The sequence below is a fragment of the Oncorhynchus gorbuscha genome, unplaced genomic scaffold, assembly GCF_021184085.1.
Source record: "Oncorhynchus gorbuscha isolate QuinsamMale2020 ecotype Even-year unplaced genomic scaffold, OgorEven_v1.0 Un_scaffold_487, whole genome shotgun sequence".
NCBI lineage: Eukaryota > Metazoa > Chordata > Actinopteri > Salmoniformes > Salmonidae > Oncorhynchus > Oncorhynchus gorbuscha.
In genome coordinates, this window is record NW_025745317.1 from 321,381 (window position 1) to 338,271 (window position 16,891).

At 47.1% G+C, this 16,891-nt stretch overlaps 1 protein-coding gene across 4 annotated transcripts in view; it reads left to right on the forward strand.

The window, feature by feature from the left end:
- Positions 1-6,266: 6,266 nt before the first annotated feature.
- LOC124018365 overlaps positions 6,267-16,891 on the forward strand; it is a 33,176-nt gene continuing 22,551 nt past the window's right edge. Inside the window, exons 1-4 of one of the 4 annotated variants that reach the window (XM_046333639.1) lie at positions 6,267-6,399; positions 8,378-8,518; positions 10,029-10,132; positions 11,987-12,135. In XM_046333639.1, coding sequence (XP_046189595.1) covers positions 8,391-8,518; positions 10,029-10,132; positions 11,987-12,135 — 381 coding nt within the window. In that variant the 5' untranslated portion in view covers positions 6,267-6,399; positions 8,378-8,390. The other 3 variants (XM_046333640.1, XM_046333638.1, XM_046333641.1) reach the window with 3 other exon arrangements.

Sequence of the window (16,891 nt, forward strand, 5' to 3'; positions counted from 1 at the left end):
AATGGTATGATTTAGGTTAGGTCTAATGGTATGATTGATTAAGGTTAGGTGTAATGGTATGATTGATTAAGGTTAGGAATAATGGTATGATTGATTAAGTTTAGGAATAATGGTGTGATTGATTAAGGTTAGGAATAATGGTATGATTGATTAAGGTTAGGAATAATGGTATTGATCATCTCTAGGTTGCCGTAAAGAGAGGTGATGTTTCAGTGGACCAGGGAACTACAACAGCCTCCACCTACACAGCAGCTTCTTCATATCCTCAAGTCGTAAGTGACTGTAATGAAGCGCGAGGAACCACATTGGAAAGGCATGAAAGACGGTCACACGTGATTCAGAATCCAACTGAAAATGAAAAGGCTGAAGCATATTCTTTTGTTAAATGAATGTGGCTCTTCAAAACGCCAAGTCATTTCATTTGCAAGTTGTAATACAAAAGGGGACTGATAAGCGAGAGATGGCGGATACGATCGGAGACGTATTATGAGGTGATTGGAGACAATATTAAACGACACAAAGAAAGCTTCTGTTGGAGAATTCCTGTTGCAGTTCAGCCAATATCGCCTCTCTGCTTTAATTACATTTTTTATTTTATTTGTTACCCTCCCATTGTTGGGATTTTTTTATGTTATTTTATTGAGGTTGTGCCTGGCTACGTTTAGTTATCAGGCCCATCTCTACTCCAAGTGAAGGTCACCAGAGACCAGGACGGGCAGAGTGCCTCAGTTTATTGGCTTTTCATTGAGTCCCTTTCATATGAAGCTGATTTGACTATCTGCCGTTAAGATACTGAGCTCTGTTGGTAGCGTTTGGCGGCGTCGCCATCCGGATATTGTTCATCCCTGTTTTGAGATATTCCAGGGTGTATTTACACTTGTGGTTGAATTAAATATTCCTCATCACTTTTGTAATATCCTCTTTTATATGTGTGGTCTCTCTCTGTGTGTGTGTGTGTGTGTGTGTGTGTGTGTGTGTGTGTGTGTGTGTGTGTGTGTGTGTGTGTGTGTGTGTGTGTGTGTGTGTGTGTGTGTGTGTGTGTGCGTGTGTGTGCGTGCGTGCGTGCGTGCGTGCGTGCGTGCGTGCGTGTATCAGTGTGTGTATCAGTGTGTGTATCAGTGTGTCAGTGTGTGTATCAGTCTGTGTGTGTGTGTTTGGTTGGGTGCATCAGTGTGTGTGTCAGTGTCGGTGTGTGTGTACATGGTGTGTATCAGTGTGGCAGGGGGTGGTTGGGTGTGTCGGTGTGTATCAGTGTGTATCAGTGTGTGTGTCAGTGTGTGTATCAGTGTGTTTATCAGTGTGTGTATCAGTGTGTATCAGTGTGTGTATCAGTGTGTGTGTCAGTGTGTATCAGTGTGTGTATCAGTGTGTGTATCAGTGTGTATCAGTGTGTATCAGTGTGTATCAGTGTGTGTATCAGTGTGTGTATCAGTGTGTGTATCAGTGTGTATCAGTGTGTATCAGTGTGTGTATCAGTGTGTGTCAGTGTGTATCAGTGTGTGTGTCAGTGTGTATCAGTGTGTGTATCAGTGTGTGTATCAGTGTGTATCAGTGTGTGTATCAGTGTGTGTGTCAGTGTGTATCAGTGTGTGTCAGTGTGTGTATCAGTGTGTGTCAGTGTGTGTATCAGTGTGTGTCAGTGTGTATCCCCCAAAAAGTCAGTGTGTGTATCAGTGTGTATCAGTGTTGTATCAGTGTGTGTGTCAGTGTGTATCAGTGTGTGTATCAGTGTGTGTATCAGGTGGCGAATCGCATCTCTGCATGTCTGGCCGACATATCAGTGTGGATGAGTTTTTGATCACCACCTCAAGCTGAACCTCGGCAAGACGGAGCTGCTCTTCCTCCCGGGAAGGACTGCCCGTTCCATGATCTCGCCATCACGGTTGACAACTCCATTGTGTCCTCCTCCCAGAGCGCCAAGAACCTTGGCGTGATCCTGGACAACACCCTGTCGTTCTCAACCAACACAAGGCGGTGGCCCGTTCCTGTAGGTTCATTCTATCCAACATCCGCAGAGTGGGACCCTGCCTCCACAGGGGGTGCAGGTCCTAATCCAGGCACTTGTCATCTCCCGCCTGGATTACTGCAACTCGCTGTTGGCTGGGCTCCCTGCCTGTGCCATTAAACCCCTTCAACTCATCCAGAACGCCGCAGCCCGTCTGGTGTTCAACCTTCCCAAGTTCTCTCACGTCACCCCGCTCCTCCGTTTCTCCACTGGCTTCCAGTTGAAGCTAACACCCATTAAATAACGTATCCGCTACAAGACCATGGTGCTTGCCACGGAGCTGTGAGGGGAACGGCACCTTTATCCCAGGCTCTGATCAGGCCCTACACCCAAACAAGGGGGTGGGGTTCATCCACCTCTGGCCTGTTCGCCTCCCTACCACTGAGGGTACAGCTTTATCCAGTCAAAACTGTTGGGGTTGGCCCCCCAATGGTGGAACAAATCCCCACACGCCAGGACAGCGGAGTCAATCACCACCTTCCGGAGACACCTGAAACCCCACCTCTTTAAGGAATACCTAGGATAGGATAAGTAATTATCCACCCCCCTTAAGTTTTAGATGCACTATTGTTAAGTGACTGTCCCACTGGATGTCATGGGGTGAATCCATTTGTAAGTCGCTCTGGATAAGAGCGTCTGCTAAATGACTTAAATGTAAATGTAAATGTATCAGTGTGTATATCAGTGTGTATCAGTGTGTATCAGTGTGTGTATCAGTGTGATCCATCAGTGTGTGTATCAGGTGTGTATCAGTGTGTATCAGTGTGTGTATCAGTGTGTGTCAGTGTGTATCAGTGGGTGTCAGTGTGTATCAGTGTGTGTATCAGTGTGTATCAGTGTGTATCAGTGTGTATCAGTGTGTGTATCAGTGTGTATCAGTGTGTATCAGTGTGTGTCAGTGTGCAGCTGTAGCTTTTGTGTATCTTATGTCCCCCCAAAAGCATTGCCCCAGTAAAAAGCATTGCAAAAAAGCATTGCCCCCCAAAAAAGCATTGCCCTCCAAAAGCATTGCCCCCAAAAAAGGGTTTGCCCTCCAAAAGCATTGCCCCCCCCAAAAAAAGCATTGCCCCCAAAAAAAGCATTCCCTTGTGCATTGCCCCAAAAAAAGCATTGCAGCCCCCAAAAATAGCATTAAAAAGCATTGCCTCCCCCAAAAGCATTGCCCCCCATAAAAGCATTGCCCCCCCAAAAAGTATTGCCCCCAAAAAAGACATTGAGTCGTCTTGTTTCTGACAGCTTGAGTATCATTTAGTGATCTAGGGGGGTACTTTAAAGAACCCTAGAAATGCCCATAACATTATGCAATAACACCCCAGTATGATACATTAACTAACACACAGTGGGGGGGGGTGGGGTTTATCCACAGGGGGTGGGGTTTATCCACAGGGGGTGGGGTTTATCCACAGTGGGGGTGGGGTTTATCCACAGGGGGGATTGGGTTTATCCACAGGGGGTGGGGTTTATCCACAGGGGGTGGGGTTTATCCACAGGGGGTGGGGTTTATCCACAGGGGGATGGGGTTTATCCACAGGGGGTGGGGTTTATCCACAGGGGGTGGGGTTTATCCACAGGGGGTTGGGGTTTATCCACAGGGGGTGGGGTTTATCCACAGGGGGTGGGGTTTATCCACAGGGGTGGGGTTTATCCACATGGGGGTGGGGTTTATCCACTTGTGTTATGCAATAACACCCCAGTATGATACATTAAATAACACACAGGGGGTGGGGTTTATCCACAGGGGGTGGGGTTTATCCACAGGGGGTGGGGTTTATCCACAGGGGGTGGGGTTTATCCACAGGGGGTGGGGTTTATCCACTTGTGTTATGCAATAACACCCCAGTATGATACATTAACTAACACACAGGTCTTGGGGGGTGGGGTTTATCCACAGGGGGTGGGGTTTATCCACAGGGGGTGGGGTTTATCCACTTGTGTTATGCAATAACACCCCAGTATGATACATTAAATAACACACAGTGGGGGTGGGGTTTATCCACATGGGGGGGGGTGGGGTTTATCCACAGGGGGTGGGGTTTATCCACAGGGGGGTGGGGTTTATCCACTTGAAACTGGGCAGCTCATTAAACCACACAATGCTGAGCCATTTGTACAAAAGGCCCTCTTCCCTCACCTTCTCTCTACTTCAGGTGAAATTACCCTCGGCTATCCTTCCTTCTGCTCCCCTGAGGACCACTTCAGACATTCTGCCTCGCTGACAAAGGCAAAGTCTGAACATCCTAACGAACGTTTATAGAGAAAATACAGGCTTTCTGATCTTCATTTCACTGATGTGCTTCTGTCTTCTGTATGACAGTGACAGTCTTTCTGACAGTCTTCTATAGACAGTCTTCTATATGACAGTCTTCTGTATGACAGTCTATGACAGTCTTCTGTATGACAGTCTATGACAGTCTTCTATATGACAGTCTTCTGACAGTCTTCTATATGACAGTCTTCTCTATGACAGTCTTCTGTATGACAGTCTTCTCTATGACAGTCTTCTATATGACAGTCTTCTATATGACAGTCTTCTGTACGACAGTCTTCTATATGACAGTCTTCTCTATGACAGTCTTCTCTATGACAGTCTTCTCTATGACAGTCTTCTCTATGACAGTCTTCTGTATGACAGTCTTCTATATGACAGTCTTCTATGACAGTCTTCTGTATGACAGTCTTCTCTATGACAGTCTTCTATATGACAGTCTTCTGTAAGGCAGTCTTCTATATGACAGTCTTCCATATGACAGTCTTCTATATGACAGTCTTCTATATGACAGTCTTCTGTAAGGCAGTCTTCTATACGACAGTCTTCTCTATGACAGTCTTCTTCTCTATGACAGTCTTCCGTATGACAGTCTTCTATATGTGGCAGGGTAACATAGTGGTTAGAGCGTTGGACTAGTAACCGGAAGGTTGCAAGTTCAAACCCCCGAGCTGACAAGGTACGAATCTGTCATTCTGCCCCTGAACAGGCAGTTAACCCACTGTTTCTAGACCAGTTAATCCACTGGTCCTAGACCAGTTAACCCACTGTTCCTAGACCAGTTAACCCACTGTTCCTAGGCCAGTTAACCCACTGTTCCTAGGCCAGGTTCTTAACTGACTTGCCCAGCTAAAAAAATGACAGTCTTCTGGGTTTTATTGGGTCTGTCTTTGACTCTGCATTTCAATGTTAACCTGTCCACTACTTTTCAATAACAAGAAATTCAAAAATAGCAAGCATTTGAAACAATGCTCAGTTGCACAGTCTTGTCCTGTGCCCCCTGGTTAGAGAGGTGGCTCCATAATTAGAGGTCTTGTCCTGTGCCCCCTGGTTAGAGAGGTGGTTCCATAATTAGAGGCCTTGTCCTGTGCCCCCTGGTTAGAAAGGTGGATCCATAATTATAGGTCTTGTCCTGTGCCCCCTGGTTAGAGAGGTGGTTCCATAATTAGAGGCCTTGTCCTGTGCCCCCTGGTTAGAGAGGTGGCTCCATAATTAGAGGCCTTGTCCTGTGCCCCCTGGTTAGAGAGGTGGCTCCATAATTATAGGTATTGTCCTGCGCCCCCTGGTTAGAGAGGTGGCTCCATAATTATAGGTATTGTCCTGTGCCCCCTGGTTAGAGAGGTGGCTCCATAATTAGATGTATTGTCCTGCACCCCCTGGTTAGAGAGGTGGCTCCATAATTAGAGGTATTGTCCTGTGCCCCCTGGTTAGAGAGGTGGCTCCATAATTAGAGGTATTGTCCTGTGCCCCCTGGTTAGAGAGGTGGCTCCATAATTAGAGGTATTGTCCTGCGCCCCCTGGTTAGAGAGGTGGCTCCATAATTAGAGGTCTTGTCCTGTGCCCCCTGGTTAGAGAGGTGGCTCCATAATTAGAGGTATTGTCCTGTGCCCCCTGGTTAGAGAGGTGGCTCCATAATAAGAGGGGAAGGATGTGGAGGGGGAGACACCATGTTCCTCCTGTAATTTACTTAAGCACACACACCATAAGATCATATGACTGGTTTGTGCTCGCCATATGTCTATGTTCTACTGGTTCAGACCGTAGTGCATCTCCCCACAGTCAATGACCACGGCAATGTAAACTGAATCCACTCTGTGAGAGATTGATTTCCATAATCTACTGGGCTCTCATAACTCGACGCCCCATACTTTTTATTTTATTTATTTTAAATTGAATGACTTGTTAGTTTGTGTTTTCTCCAGTTGAATGCGAAGACGAAAATGTCCAAAATATATGTATTTTTTTGCTCCCAGATAGCGTGTTTACAGCGGTGAGGTTTTCCTGGTGGAAACCCGACCTCCACGTGGTTGGTTGTTTACGTCTTCCAGGAACAGGCCGCAGCGGAACAGCGCTGATTGGGAAACATCATTCCTGGATACAATTTCATTGCAGCAAGTTTGGACGGCTGGTAAATATATCGGCTGCCTCATCCACAAAGAGGTGCTGGAAGAAAAAAAACACTGACTCCTGTTTTCAACTTTCTCTGTCTTTATTAATGTAAGCGCTCGACGTATGTCTCCGTCTGTTGTTCTAACGCTAGAATTAGTCTCCGTCTGTTGTTCTAACGCTAGAATTAGTCTCCGTCTGTTGTTCTAACGCTCGAATTAGTCTCCGTCTTTTGTTCTAACGCTAGAATTAGTCTCCGTCTTTTGTTCTAACGCTAGAATTAGTCTCCGTCTGTTGTTCTAACGCTAGAATTAGTCTCCGTCTGTTGTTCTAACGCTCGAATTAGTCTCCGTCTTTTGTTCTAACGCTCGAATTAGTCTCCGTCTTTTGTTCTAACGCTAGAATTAGTCTCCGTCTTTTGTTCTAACGCTAGAATTAGTCTCCGTCTTTTGTTCTAACGCTCGTATTAGTCTCCGTCTTTTGTTCTAACGCTAGAATTCGTCTCCGTCTTTTGTTTTTACTGCTAAGCCACGTTCATTTTCGAGTGTTTTTTGTCGTGAACAAACACGTTTGTTGACATTGGCAATGTAGAAGTTGTAGCTAAATACAGCGAGATAATGTAACGTAAATGATGTGTTGTCCAAATATAGTTTAATTATCTAGGACATGCTGTGCCTGCTTCCCCTCCCAAGTCGCACAGTCAAAAACGGCTGGGAATAAATGTGGAACGGGAATCTATTCCAAAAACGTTGTAAATAACAAGGTTTCCAACATACAACAGAGTTGTTTATCGGCAGAATAAGATACCAGGTAGGGAAGTGGGCTGCGTGGTGAGTTGATGCCTATTCGACAGCTAGTTAACTAGGTTTAACTAGGTGAATTGATGCCTATTCGACAGCTAGTTAACTAGGTTTAACTAGGTGAATTGATGCCTATTCGACAGCTAGTTAACTAGGTTTAACTAGGTGAATTTTATTCGACAGCTAGTTAGGTTTAACTAGGTTTAACTAGGTGAATTGATAACTGCTACTGGGTGAATTAACTAGTTTTTCGGCATCCTTGTTATTTACGAAGTTTTTGGAGACAGATTCCGGTTGGAACGTAAACACAAATGATATCCAGCCGTCAAAAACACGTTTTCTAAATTTATTTTGTTTGTTATTTATCTATATAGTCTTGTTGTTTTAAGATGTTTTGTCTAAATGAGCTTTTAGTTTCCTGTAGTTTTTTGATGTCAACAGATTCCGGTTGGAACGTAAGTTAAATGATATCCAGCCGTCAAAAATCACGTTTTCTAAATGTTATTTTGTTTGTTATTTAGCTATATAGTCTTGTTGTTTTAAGATGTTGCTGTCTAAATCAGCTTTTAGTTTCCTGTAGTGTGATGCAGGTTTGATGTCAACATAAAGCTACCCCTCTCCGCTTCTATAGTTACATAGACAAACCATTAGCAACACCTTCCTGGTGTTGAGTCGCTGCATCCCCCCCGGTTTGCCCTCAGAACAGACTCAGGTCGTCGGGTCATGGACTCGACAAGGTGTCTTAAAGAGTGACACAGGGATGCTGGGCCATGTTGACTCCAATGCTTTCCCGAAAGTTGTGTCAAGTTGGCTGGATATTCTTTGGGCGGTGGACCCTTTCTTGATACACACACGGGAAACTGTTGCGCGTGGAAAAACCCTGCAGCGTTGCAGTTCTTGACACACACAAACCGGTGCGATTGGCACCTAATTACTACCATACCCCTTTCAAAGGCACTTAAATCTTTTTGTCTTTCCCCATTCACCCTCTGAATGAGACCCATACACAATACACGTCTCTAGGCTTATAAATCCCTAATTAACCCGTCTCCTCCCCTTCATTTACACTGATTGAAGTGGATTGAACAGGTGACATCAATTAGGCATCATAGCTTTCACCTGGTCAGTCCTATGTTCCTAATAGTTTTATACACTCAGTGTTGTTCCACTTATTTTCAAGTTTGGTTCTGGTTGTTTCAGATCCACAAGGAGAATGTTTCAGCTTGGAAGCCAGCTGGCCCAGTTTCACTTCTCCACAGGACCCAGTACTGCTAGTGCAGGTGCCACAGGAGACAGTACACAGCCTACCCTAACAGTACAGGACTTTATCCAACGTGTCAGGTAGGCCCTAAATGATCGATTTAACATGAGGACAGGGTGGGGGGGTCAGGTTGTGTTATGGGGACTTGGGGGGTCTTGTTTATGTAGCAAGCTAGACTACGTTGTGGGGATGGGGGTCAGGTTGTGTTATGGAGACAGGGGGGTCAGGTTGTGTTATGGGGACAGGGTGGGGGGTCAGGTTGTGTTATGCGGACAGGGTGGGGGGGGGTCAGGTTGTGTTATGGGGACAGGGGGGGTCAGGTTGTATGTAGCTAGACTATGTTGTGGGACTACGTTGTGGGGATGGGGGGGTCAGGTTGTGTTATGGGGACGGGGGGGTCAGGTTGTATGTAGCTAGCTAGACTACGTTGTGGGGATGGGGGGTCAGGTTGTGTTATGGGGACAGGGTGGGGGGTCAGGTTGTATGTAGTTAGCTAGACTACGTTGTGGGGATGGGGGTCAGGTTGTATGTAGTTAGCTATGGGGACTACGTTGTGGGGATGGGGGGGGGTCAGGTTGTGTTATGGGGACAGGGGGGGGGGGTCAGGTTGTGTTATGGGGACAGGGTGGGGGGGTCAGGTTGTGTTATGGGGACAGGGTGGGGGGTCAGGTTGTGTTATGGGGACAGGGGGGTCAGGTTGTGTTATGGGGACGGGGGGTCAGGTTGTATGTGTAGCTAGCTGTGGGGACTACGTTGTGGGGACAGGGGGGTCAGGTTGTGTTATGGGGACAGGGGGGTCAGGTTGTGTTATGGGGACAGGGGGTCAGGTTGTATGTAGCTAGCTAGACTACATTATGGGGGGGGGTCAGGTTGTGTTATGGGGACGGGGGGGGGGTCAGGCTGTATTATGGGGGGGGGGTCAGGCTGTATTATGGGGGGGGTCAGGCTGTATTATGGGGACAGGGGGGTCAGGCTGTATTATGGGGGGGGGTCAGGCTGTACTATGGGGGGGGTCAGGCTGTACCTAGCTACCTAGACTACATTATGGGGGGGGGTCAGGCTGTATTATGGGGGGGTCAGGCTGTATTATGGGGGGGTCAGGCTGTATTATGGGGGGTCAGGCTGTATTATGGGGGGGGGTCAGGCTGTATTATGGGGGGGGGTCAGGCTGTATTATGGGGGGGTCAGGCTGTATTATGGGGGGTCAGGCTGTATTATGGGGGGGGGTCAGGCTGTATTATGGGGGGGGTCAGGCTGTATTATGGGGGGGGTCAGGCTGTATTATAGACTACATTATGGGGGGTCAGGTTCTATTATGGGGGGTCAGGCTGTATTATGGGGGGGTCAGGCTGTATTATGGGGGGTCAGGCTGTATTATGGGGGGTCAGGCTGTATTATGGGGGGGTCAGGCTGTATTATGGGGGGGGGTCAGGCTGTATTATGGGGGGGGTCAGGCTGTATTATGGGGGGTCAGGTTGTATTATGGGGGGGTCAGGTTGTATTATGGGGGGGTCAGGCTGTATTATGGGGGGGTCAGGTTGTATATAGTAAAAAGGAACCTTGGATTATATCCCTCTTTATTTTCTTTAGGAAACTTGGCGGACTGAAAAAAGAGAACATTTTCTGCGACCTACGAGTCCCGACCCAGTTTCAAACCACCAAGGCAGACGACATCGACCTCGTCATCCTCACAGGTGCTCAGTCGAGTATTAAACTAACTAGGCCTATGTACTGTCCAGTATTAAACTAACTAGGCCTATGTACTGTCCAGTATTCAACTAACTAGGCCTATGTACTGTCCAGTATTAAACTAACTAGGCCTATGTACTGTCCAGTATTAAACTAACTAGGCCTATGTACTGTCCAGTATTAAACTAACTAGGCCTATGTACTGTCCAGTATTAAACTAACTCGGCCTATGTACTGTCCAGTATTAAACTAACTCGGCCTATGTACTGTCCAGTATTAAACTAACTCGGCCTATGTACTGTCCAGTATTAAACTAACTCGGCCTATGTACTGTCCAGTATTAAACTAACTCGGCCTATGTACTGTCCAGTATTAAACTAACTCGGCCTATGTACTGTCCAGTATTAAACTAACTCGGCCTATGTACTGTCCAGTATTAAACTAACTCGGCCTATGTACTGTCCAGTATTAAACTAACTCGGCCTATGTACTGTCCAGTATTAAACTAACTCGGCCTATGTACTGTCCAGTATTAAACTAACTCGGCCTATGTACTGTCCAGTATTCAACTAACTCGGCCTATGTACTGTCCAGTATTCAACTAACTCGGCCAATGTACTGTCCAGTATTCAACTAACTAGGCCTATGTACTGTGTGGTTGACTCGACTCCTAACCAATGTTCCTTCTCTTTTTTTTGAGCACTGAGCAAATTTGAGTTTGCTGAGTGCAAACTTGAAAATTCTGTGCAGCTTCCAGCTCTCGTTTACTGTGAACACTGAGGCTACTGTGGCTATGTGATCATAATGTAGGTCTACCAGAGTGGCCTGCCATCAAAAACGCAGGAGAAAAACCTGTAGGTGTTCTCTCCAGGAACAGGGTTGGAGTGCTACTGTCCTCTAGGTGTTCACTCCAGGACAGCGGAGTCAATCACCACCTTCCGGAGACACCTGAAACCCCACCTCTTTAAGGAATACCTAGGATAGGATAAAGTAATCCTTCTCACCCCCCCCCCTTAAAAGATTTAGATGCACTATTGTAAAGTGGCTGTTCCACAGGATGTCATAAGGTGAATGCACCAATTTGTAAGTCGCTCTGGATAAGAGCGTCTGCTAAATGACTTAAATGTAAATGTAAATGTAAGGACCGTAGCTCTCCAGGAACAGGGTTGGAGTGAACACCTAGAGGACAGTAGCTCTCCAGGAACAGGGTTGGAGAGAACACCTAGAGGACAGTAGCTCTCCAGGAACAGGGTTGGAGTGAACACCTAGAGGACAGTAGCTCTCCAGGAACAGGGTTGGAGTGAACACCTAGAGGACAGTAGCTCTCCAGGAACAGGGTTGGAGTGCCTAGTTTTACTCAAACCTCTTCTCACAACTCAAACCTCTTCTCACAACTCAAACCTCTTCTCACAACTCAAACCTCTTCTCACAACTCAAACCTCTTCTCACAACTCAAACCTCTTCTCACAACTCAAACCTCTTCTCACAACTCAAACCTCTTCTCACAACTCAAACCTCCTCTCACAACTCAAACCTCTTCTCACAACTCAAACCTCTTCTCACAACTCAAACCTCTTCTCACAACTCAAACCTCTTCTCACAACTCAAACCTCTTCTCACAACTCAAACCTCTTCTCACAACTCAAACCTCCTCTCACAACTCAAACCTCTTCTCACAACTCAAACCTCTTCTCACAACTCAAACCTCTTCTCACAACTCAAACCTCTTCTCACAACTCAAACCTCTTCTCACAACTCAAACCTCCTCTCACAACTCAAACCTCCTCTCACAACTCAAACCTCCTCTCACAACTCAAACCTCCTCTCACAACTCAACCCTCTTCTCTCTGTCTTCTAAGGTCACGGGGTGTTCTGCATCGACGTGAAGCCCTGGAGAGGAACGGTGTCTTCCCAGAGGCAGCAATGGCACGTCCAGCTCAAAGAACAGCACCACAACTTTACCAACACCTCCATAGAACAGGTGGCTGACCCCCTTGAGGCCGTCATGGTAAATATGTCATAACATCTTTTAGTTAATAAAATAAATCACATATCAAATGTAGCCAAGTCTTTCACATAGACTAGTGGTCCGAAAGACTACAGTATGAAGTCTAGGTCAGGGGGGTTATCACTTAATGGGGGGGGGGCATGGCCTATAGTTTTACTATGACTGTGGCAGGGCACGGTCGGACAAGTCTCAGGCCCTGGGAAGGAACATTTTTAAAGGCCCACCTCTTAGGCATAGGAAAGCACATTTCCTGCAATTCTATAAACAAAAATGTGTCATTGGGCAAAGCAATGTTATTTAATGGGGGTGGGGGCGGGAAAGCAATGTTATTTAATGGGGGTGGGCGGGTGGGAAAGCAATGTTATTTAATGGGGGGGAGCAATGTTATTTAATGGGGGGGAGGGCAAAGCAATGTTATTTAATGGGGGTGGGAAAGCAATGTTATTTAATGGGGGTGGGAAAGCAATGTTATTTAATGGGGGGAGCAATGTTATTTAATGGGGGGGGGCAATGTTATTTAATGGGGGCAAAGCAATGTTATTTAATGGGGGTGGGGGGAGCAATGTTATTTAATGGGGGGCAAAGCAATGTTATTTAATGGGGGGGTGGGAAAGCAATGTTATTTAATGGGGGGGAGCAATGTTATTTAATGGGGGGCAAAGCAATGTTATTTAATGGGAAACCTGGGGGGGGCAAAGCAATGTTATTTAATGGGGGGCAAAGCAATGTTATTTAATGGGGGCGGGGGGGCAAAGCAATGTTATTTAATGGGGGCGGGGGGCAAAGCAATGTTATTTAATGGGGGCGGGGGGTGGGAAAGCAATGTTATTTAATGGGGGGGAGCAATGTTATTTAATGGGGGGGCAAAGCAATTTCGTTACAGCTTTAAAGCTAATATCCTCTAACTCAGTGCATTTTATGTAAAAATGAGAATTAATTTAAGTATTTGCCCAAGGTTTAAGAACATTGTGTATTAATATTATAACATTGTATTACTTATTCCAGAGATCCTTTGAAATTAATTAAATTAGTTGTTGTTTTTTATTTAAAAAAGGGTATATACTTATTTTTATTTGTTATGTCTGGCCACGGACCCCACTTTGAGAACCCCTCGCCTAGATGGCATCAGTTCCCGTCAGTTTGGGCTGACTGGTAGCCTAGCCGTCAGTTTGGGCTGACTGGTAGCCTAGTTGTCGGTTTGGGCTGACTGGTAGCCTAGTTGTCGGTTTGGGCTGACTGGTAGCCTAGTTGTCGGTTTGGGCTGACTGGTAGCCTAGTTGTCGGTTTGGGCTGACTGGTAGCCTAGCCGTCAGTTTGGGCTGACTGGTAGCCTAGCCGTCAGTTTGGGCTGACTGGTAGCCTAGCCGTCGGTTTGGGCTGACTGGTAGCCTAGTTGTCGGTTTGGGCTGACTGGTAGCCTAGCCGTCAGTTTGGGCTGACTGGTAGCCTAGTTGTCGGTTTGGGCTGACTGGTAGCCTAGTTGTCGGTTTGGGCTGACTGGTAGCCTAGCCGTCGGTTTGGGCTGACTGGTAGCCTAGCCGTCAGTTTGGGCTGACTGGTAGCCTAGTTGTCGGTTTGGGCTGACTGGTAGCCTAGTTGTCGGTTTGGGCTGACTGGTAGCCTAGCCGTCAGTTTGGGCTGACTGGTAGCCTAGTCGTCAGTTTGGGCTGACTGGTAGCCTAGTTGTCAGTTTGGGCTGACTGGTAGCCTAGTTGTCGGTTTGGGCTGACTGATAGCCTAGTTGTCAGTTTGGGCTGACTGGTAGCCTAGCCTAGTTGTCAGTTTGGGCTGACTGGTAGCCTAGCCTAGTTGTCAGTTTGGGCTGACTGGTAGCCTAGCCTAGTTGTCAGTTTGGGCTGACTGGTAGCCTAGCCTAGTTGTCAGTTTGGGCTGACTGGTAGCCTAGCCTAGTTGTCAGTTTGGGCTGACTGGTAGCCTAGCCTAGTTGTCAGTTTGGGCTGACTGGAGCCAAGTTTAGCCTAGCCTAGTTGTCAGTTTGGGCTGACTGGTAGCCTAGCCTAGTTGTCAGTTTGGGCTGACTGGTAGCCTAGCCTAGTTGTCAGTTTGGGCTGACTGGTAGCCTAGCCTAGTTGTCAGTTTGGGCTGACTGGTAGCCTAGCCTAGTTGTCAGTTTGGGCTGACTGGTAGCCAGCCTAGTTGTCAGTTTGGGCTGACTGGTAGCCTAGCCTAGTTGTCAGTTTGGGCTGACTGGTAGCCTAGTCTAGTTGTCAGTTTGGGCTGACTGGTAGCCTAGCCTAGTTGTCAGTTTGGGCTGACTGGTAGCCTAGTTGTCAGTTTGGGCTGACTGGTAGCCTAGTTGTCAGTTTGGGCTGACTGGTAGCCTAGTTGTCAGTTTGGGCTGACTGGTAGCCTAGCCTAGTTGTCAGTTTGGGCTGACTGGTAGCCTAGCCTAGTTGTCAGTTTGGGCTGACTGGTAGCCTAGCCTAGTTGTCAGTTTGGGCTGACTGGTAGCCTAGCCTAGTTGTCAGTTTGGGCTGACTGGTAGCCTAGCCTAGTTGTCAGTTTGGGCTGACTGGTAGCCTAGTTGTCAGTTTGGGCTGACTGGTAGCCTAGTTGTCAGTTTGGGCTGACTGGTAGCCTAGTTGTCAGTTTGGGCTGACTGGTAGCCTAGCCTAGTTGTCAGTTTGGGCTGACTGGTAGCCTAGCCTAGTTGTCAGTTTGGGCTGACTGGTAGCCTAGTTGTCGGTTTGGGCTGACTGGTAGCCTAGTTGTCGGTTTGGGCTGACTGGTAGCCTAGCCTAGTTGTCAGTTTGGGCTGACTGGTAGCCTAGCCTAGTTGTCAGTTTGGGCTGACTGGTAGCCTAGTTGTCGGTTTGGGCTGACTGGTAGCCTAGTTGTCGGTTTGGGCTGACTGGTAGCCTAGTTGTCGGTTTGGGCTGACTGGTAGCCTAGTTGTCGGTTTGGGCTGACTGGTAGCCTAGTTGTCGGTTTGGGCTGACTGGTAGCCTAGTTGTCGGTTTGGGCTGACTGGTAGCCTAGCCTAGTTGTCGGTTTGGGCTGACTGGTAGCCTAGCCTAGTTGTCAGTTTGGGCTGACTGGTAGCCTAGCCTAGTTGTCGGTTTGGGCTGACTGGTAGCCTAGCCTAGTTGTCGGTTTGGGCTGACTGGTAGCCTAGCCTAGTTGTCGGTTTGGGCTGACTGGTAGCCTAGTTGTCTGTTTGGGCTGACTGGTAGCCTAGTTGTCGGTTTGGGCTGACTGGTAGCCTAGTTGTCGGTTTGGGCTGACTGGTAGCCTAGTTGTCGGTTTGGGCTGACTGGTAGCCTAGTTGTCGGTTTGGGCTGACTGGTAGCCTAGTTGTCGGTTTGGGCTGACTGGTAGCCTAGTTGTCGGTTTGGGCTGACTGGTAGCCTAGTTGTCGGTTTGGGCTGACTGGTAGCCTAGTTGTCGGTTTGGGCTGACTGGTAGCCTAGCCTAGTTGTCGGTTTGGGCTGACTGGTAGCCTAGCCTAGTTGTCGGTTTGGGCTGACTGGTAGCCTAGCCTAGTTGTCGGTTTGGGCTGACTGGTAGCCTAGCCTAGTTGTCAGTTTGGGCTGACTGGTAGCCTAGTTGTCAGTTTGGGCTGACTGGTAGCCTAGCCTAGTTGTCAGTTTGGGCTGACTGGTAGCCTAGCCTAGTTGTCAGTTTGGGCTGACTGGTAGCCTAGCCTAGTTGTCAGTTTGGGCTGACTGGTAGCCTAGTTGTCGGTTTGGGCTGACTGGTAGCCTAGTTGTCGGTTTGGGCTGACTGGTAGCCTGGTACTTCATTCTGCCAGCCAAGCTCCCTCTTATCCAACCTCTGACCCAACATAGCATCTACAGCAGGGTTGTTCATTTTGCCCCCGCGGCCCGTCTACGGTCTTCACCGAGGTCCGGAGGGCCGCACGTAAAATGGATTATTATTTACTCTATCCATAGCTTCTGGAATCTGCTCCCTGACTGTCTCGCTTTCGTTTAGATGACTGTTAGTAAGCTGGACAGTGAAGACGATAAATGTAGGTCTGTTATTTCTACAGAGATTCAGTTTTATTTTGGTAATCTCAATGTTGATTGAGATTGTTCCCCCCCCCCAGATTGAAGGGGTTCGCAGGTCAGATCTGGCCCATATGCTTGACATCCCTGAGGCTCTTGCTCTATACAGTGAATGTAAATGAGTGCCTCCTGTCCTGCCCTGGTAGACAGGGTGACAGCTGTGTTGAGGCACCTGTTTTCCCCTCTATAAACATAATTACAGCCGTTAAAAATCAAGAGGCCCCACTTTGTGGAAGGGACTTTACCGAACCCTGCTCCCGCTGTAGTGTTCATCAACTCATTTCCATATAAATGTACTACTCTGACTCAGTCAAGATCCAGGACAAAGCAGACAGTTTGGTTTAGAATCCAAAACTACAGTTTGGTTTAGAATCCAAAACTACAGTGTGGTTTAGAATCCAAAACTACAGTGTGGTTTAGAATCCAAAACTACAGTTTGGTTTAGAATCCAAAACTACAGTTTGGTTTAGAATCCAAAACTACAGTTTGGTTTAGAATCCAAAACTACAGTGTGGTTTAGAATCCAAAACTACAGTGTGGTTTAGAATCCAAAACTACAGTGTGGTTTAGAATCCAAAACTACAGTGTGGTTTAGAATCCAAAACTACAGTGTGGTTTAGAATCCAAAACTACAGAGTGGTTTAGAAGGATATTTTATTTTAATTTTATTTTACCTTTATTTAACCAGGCAAGTCAGTTTAAGAACAAATTCTTATTTTCAATGACTG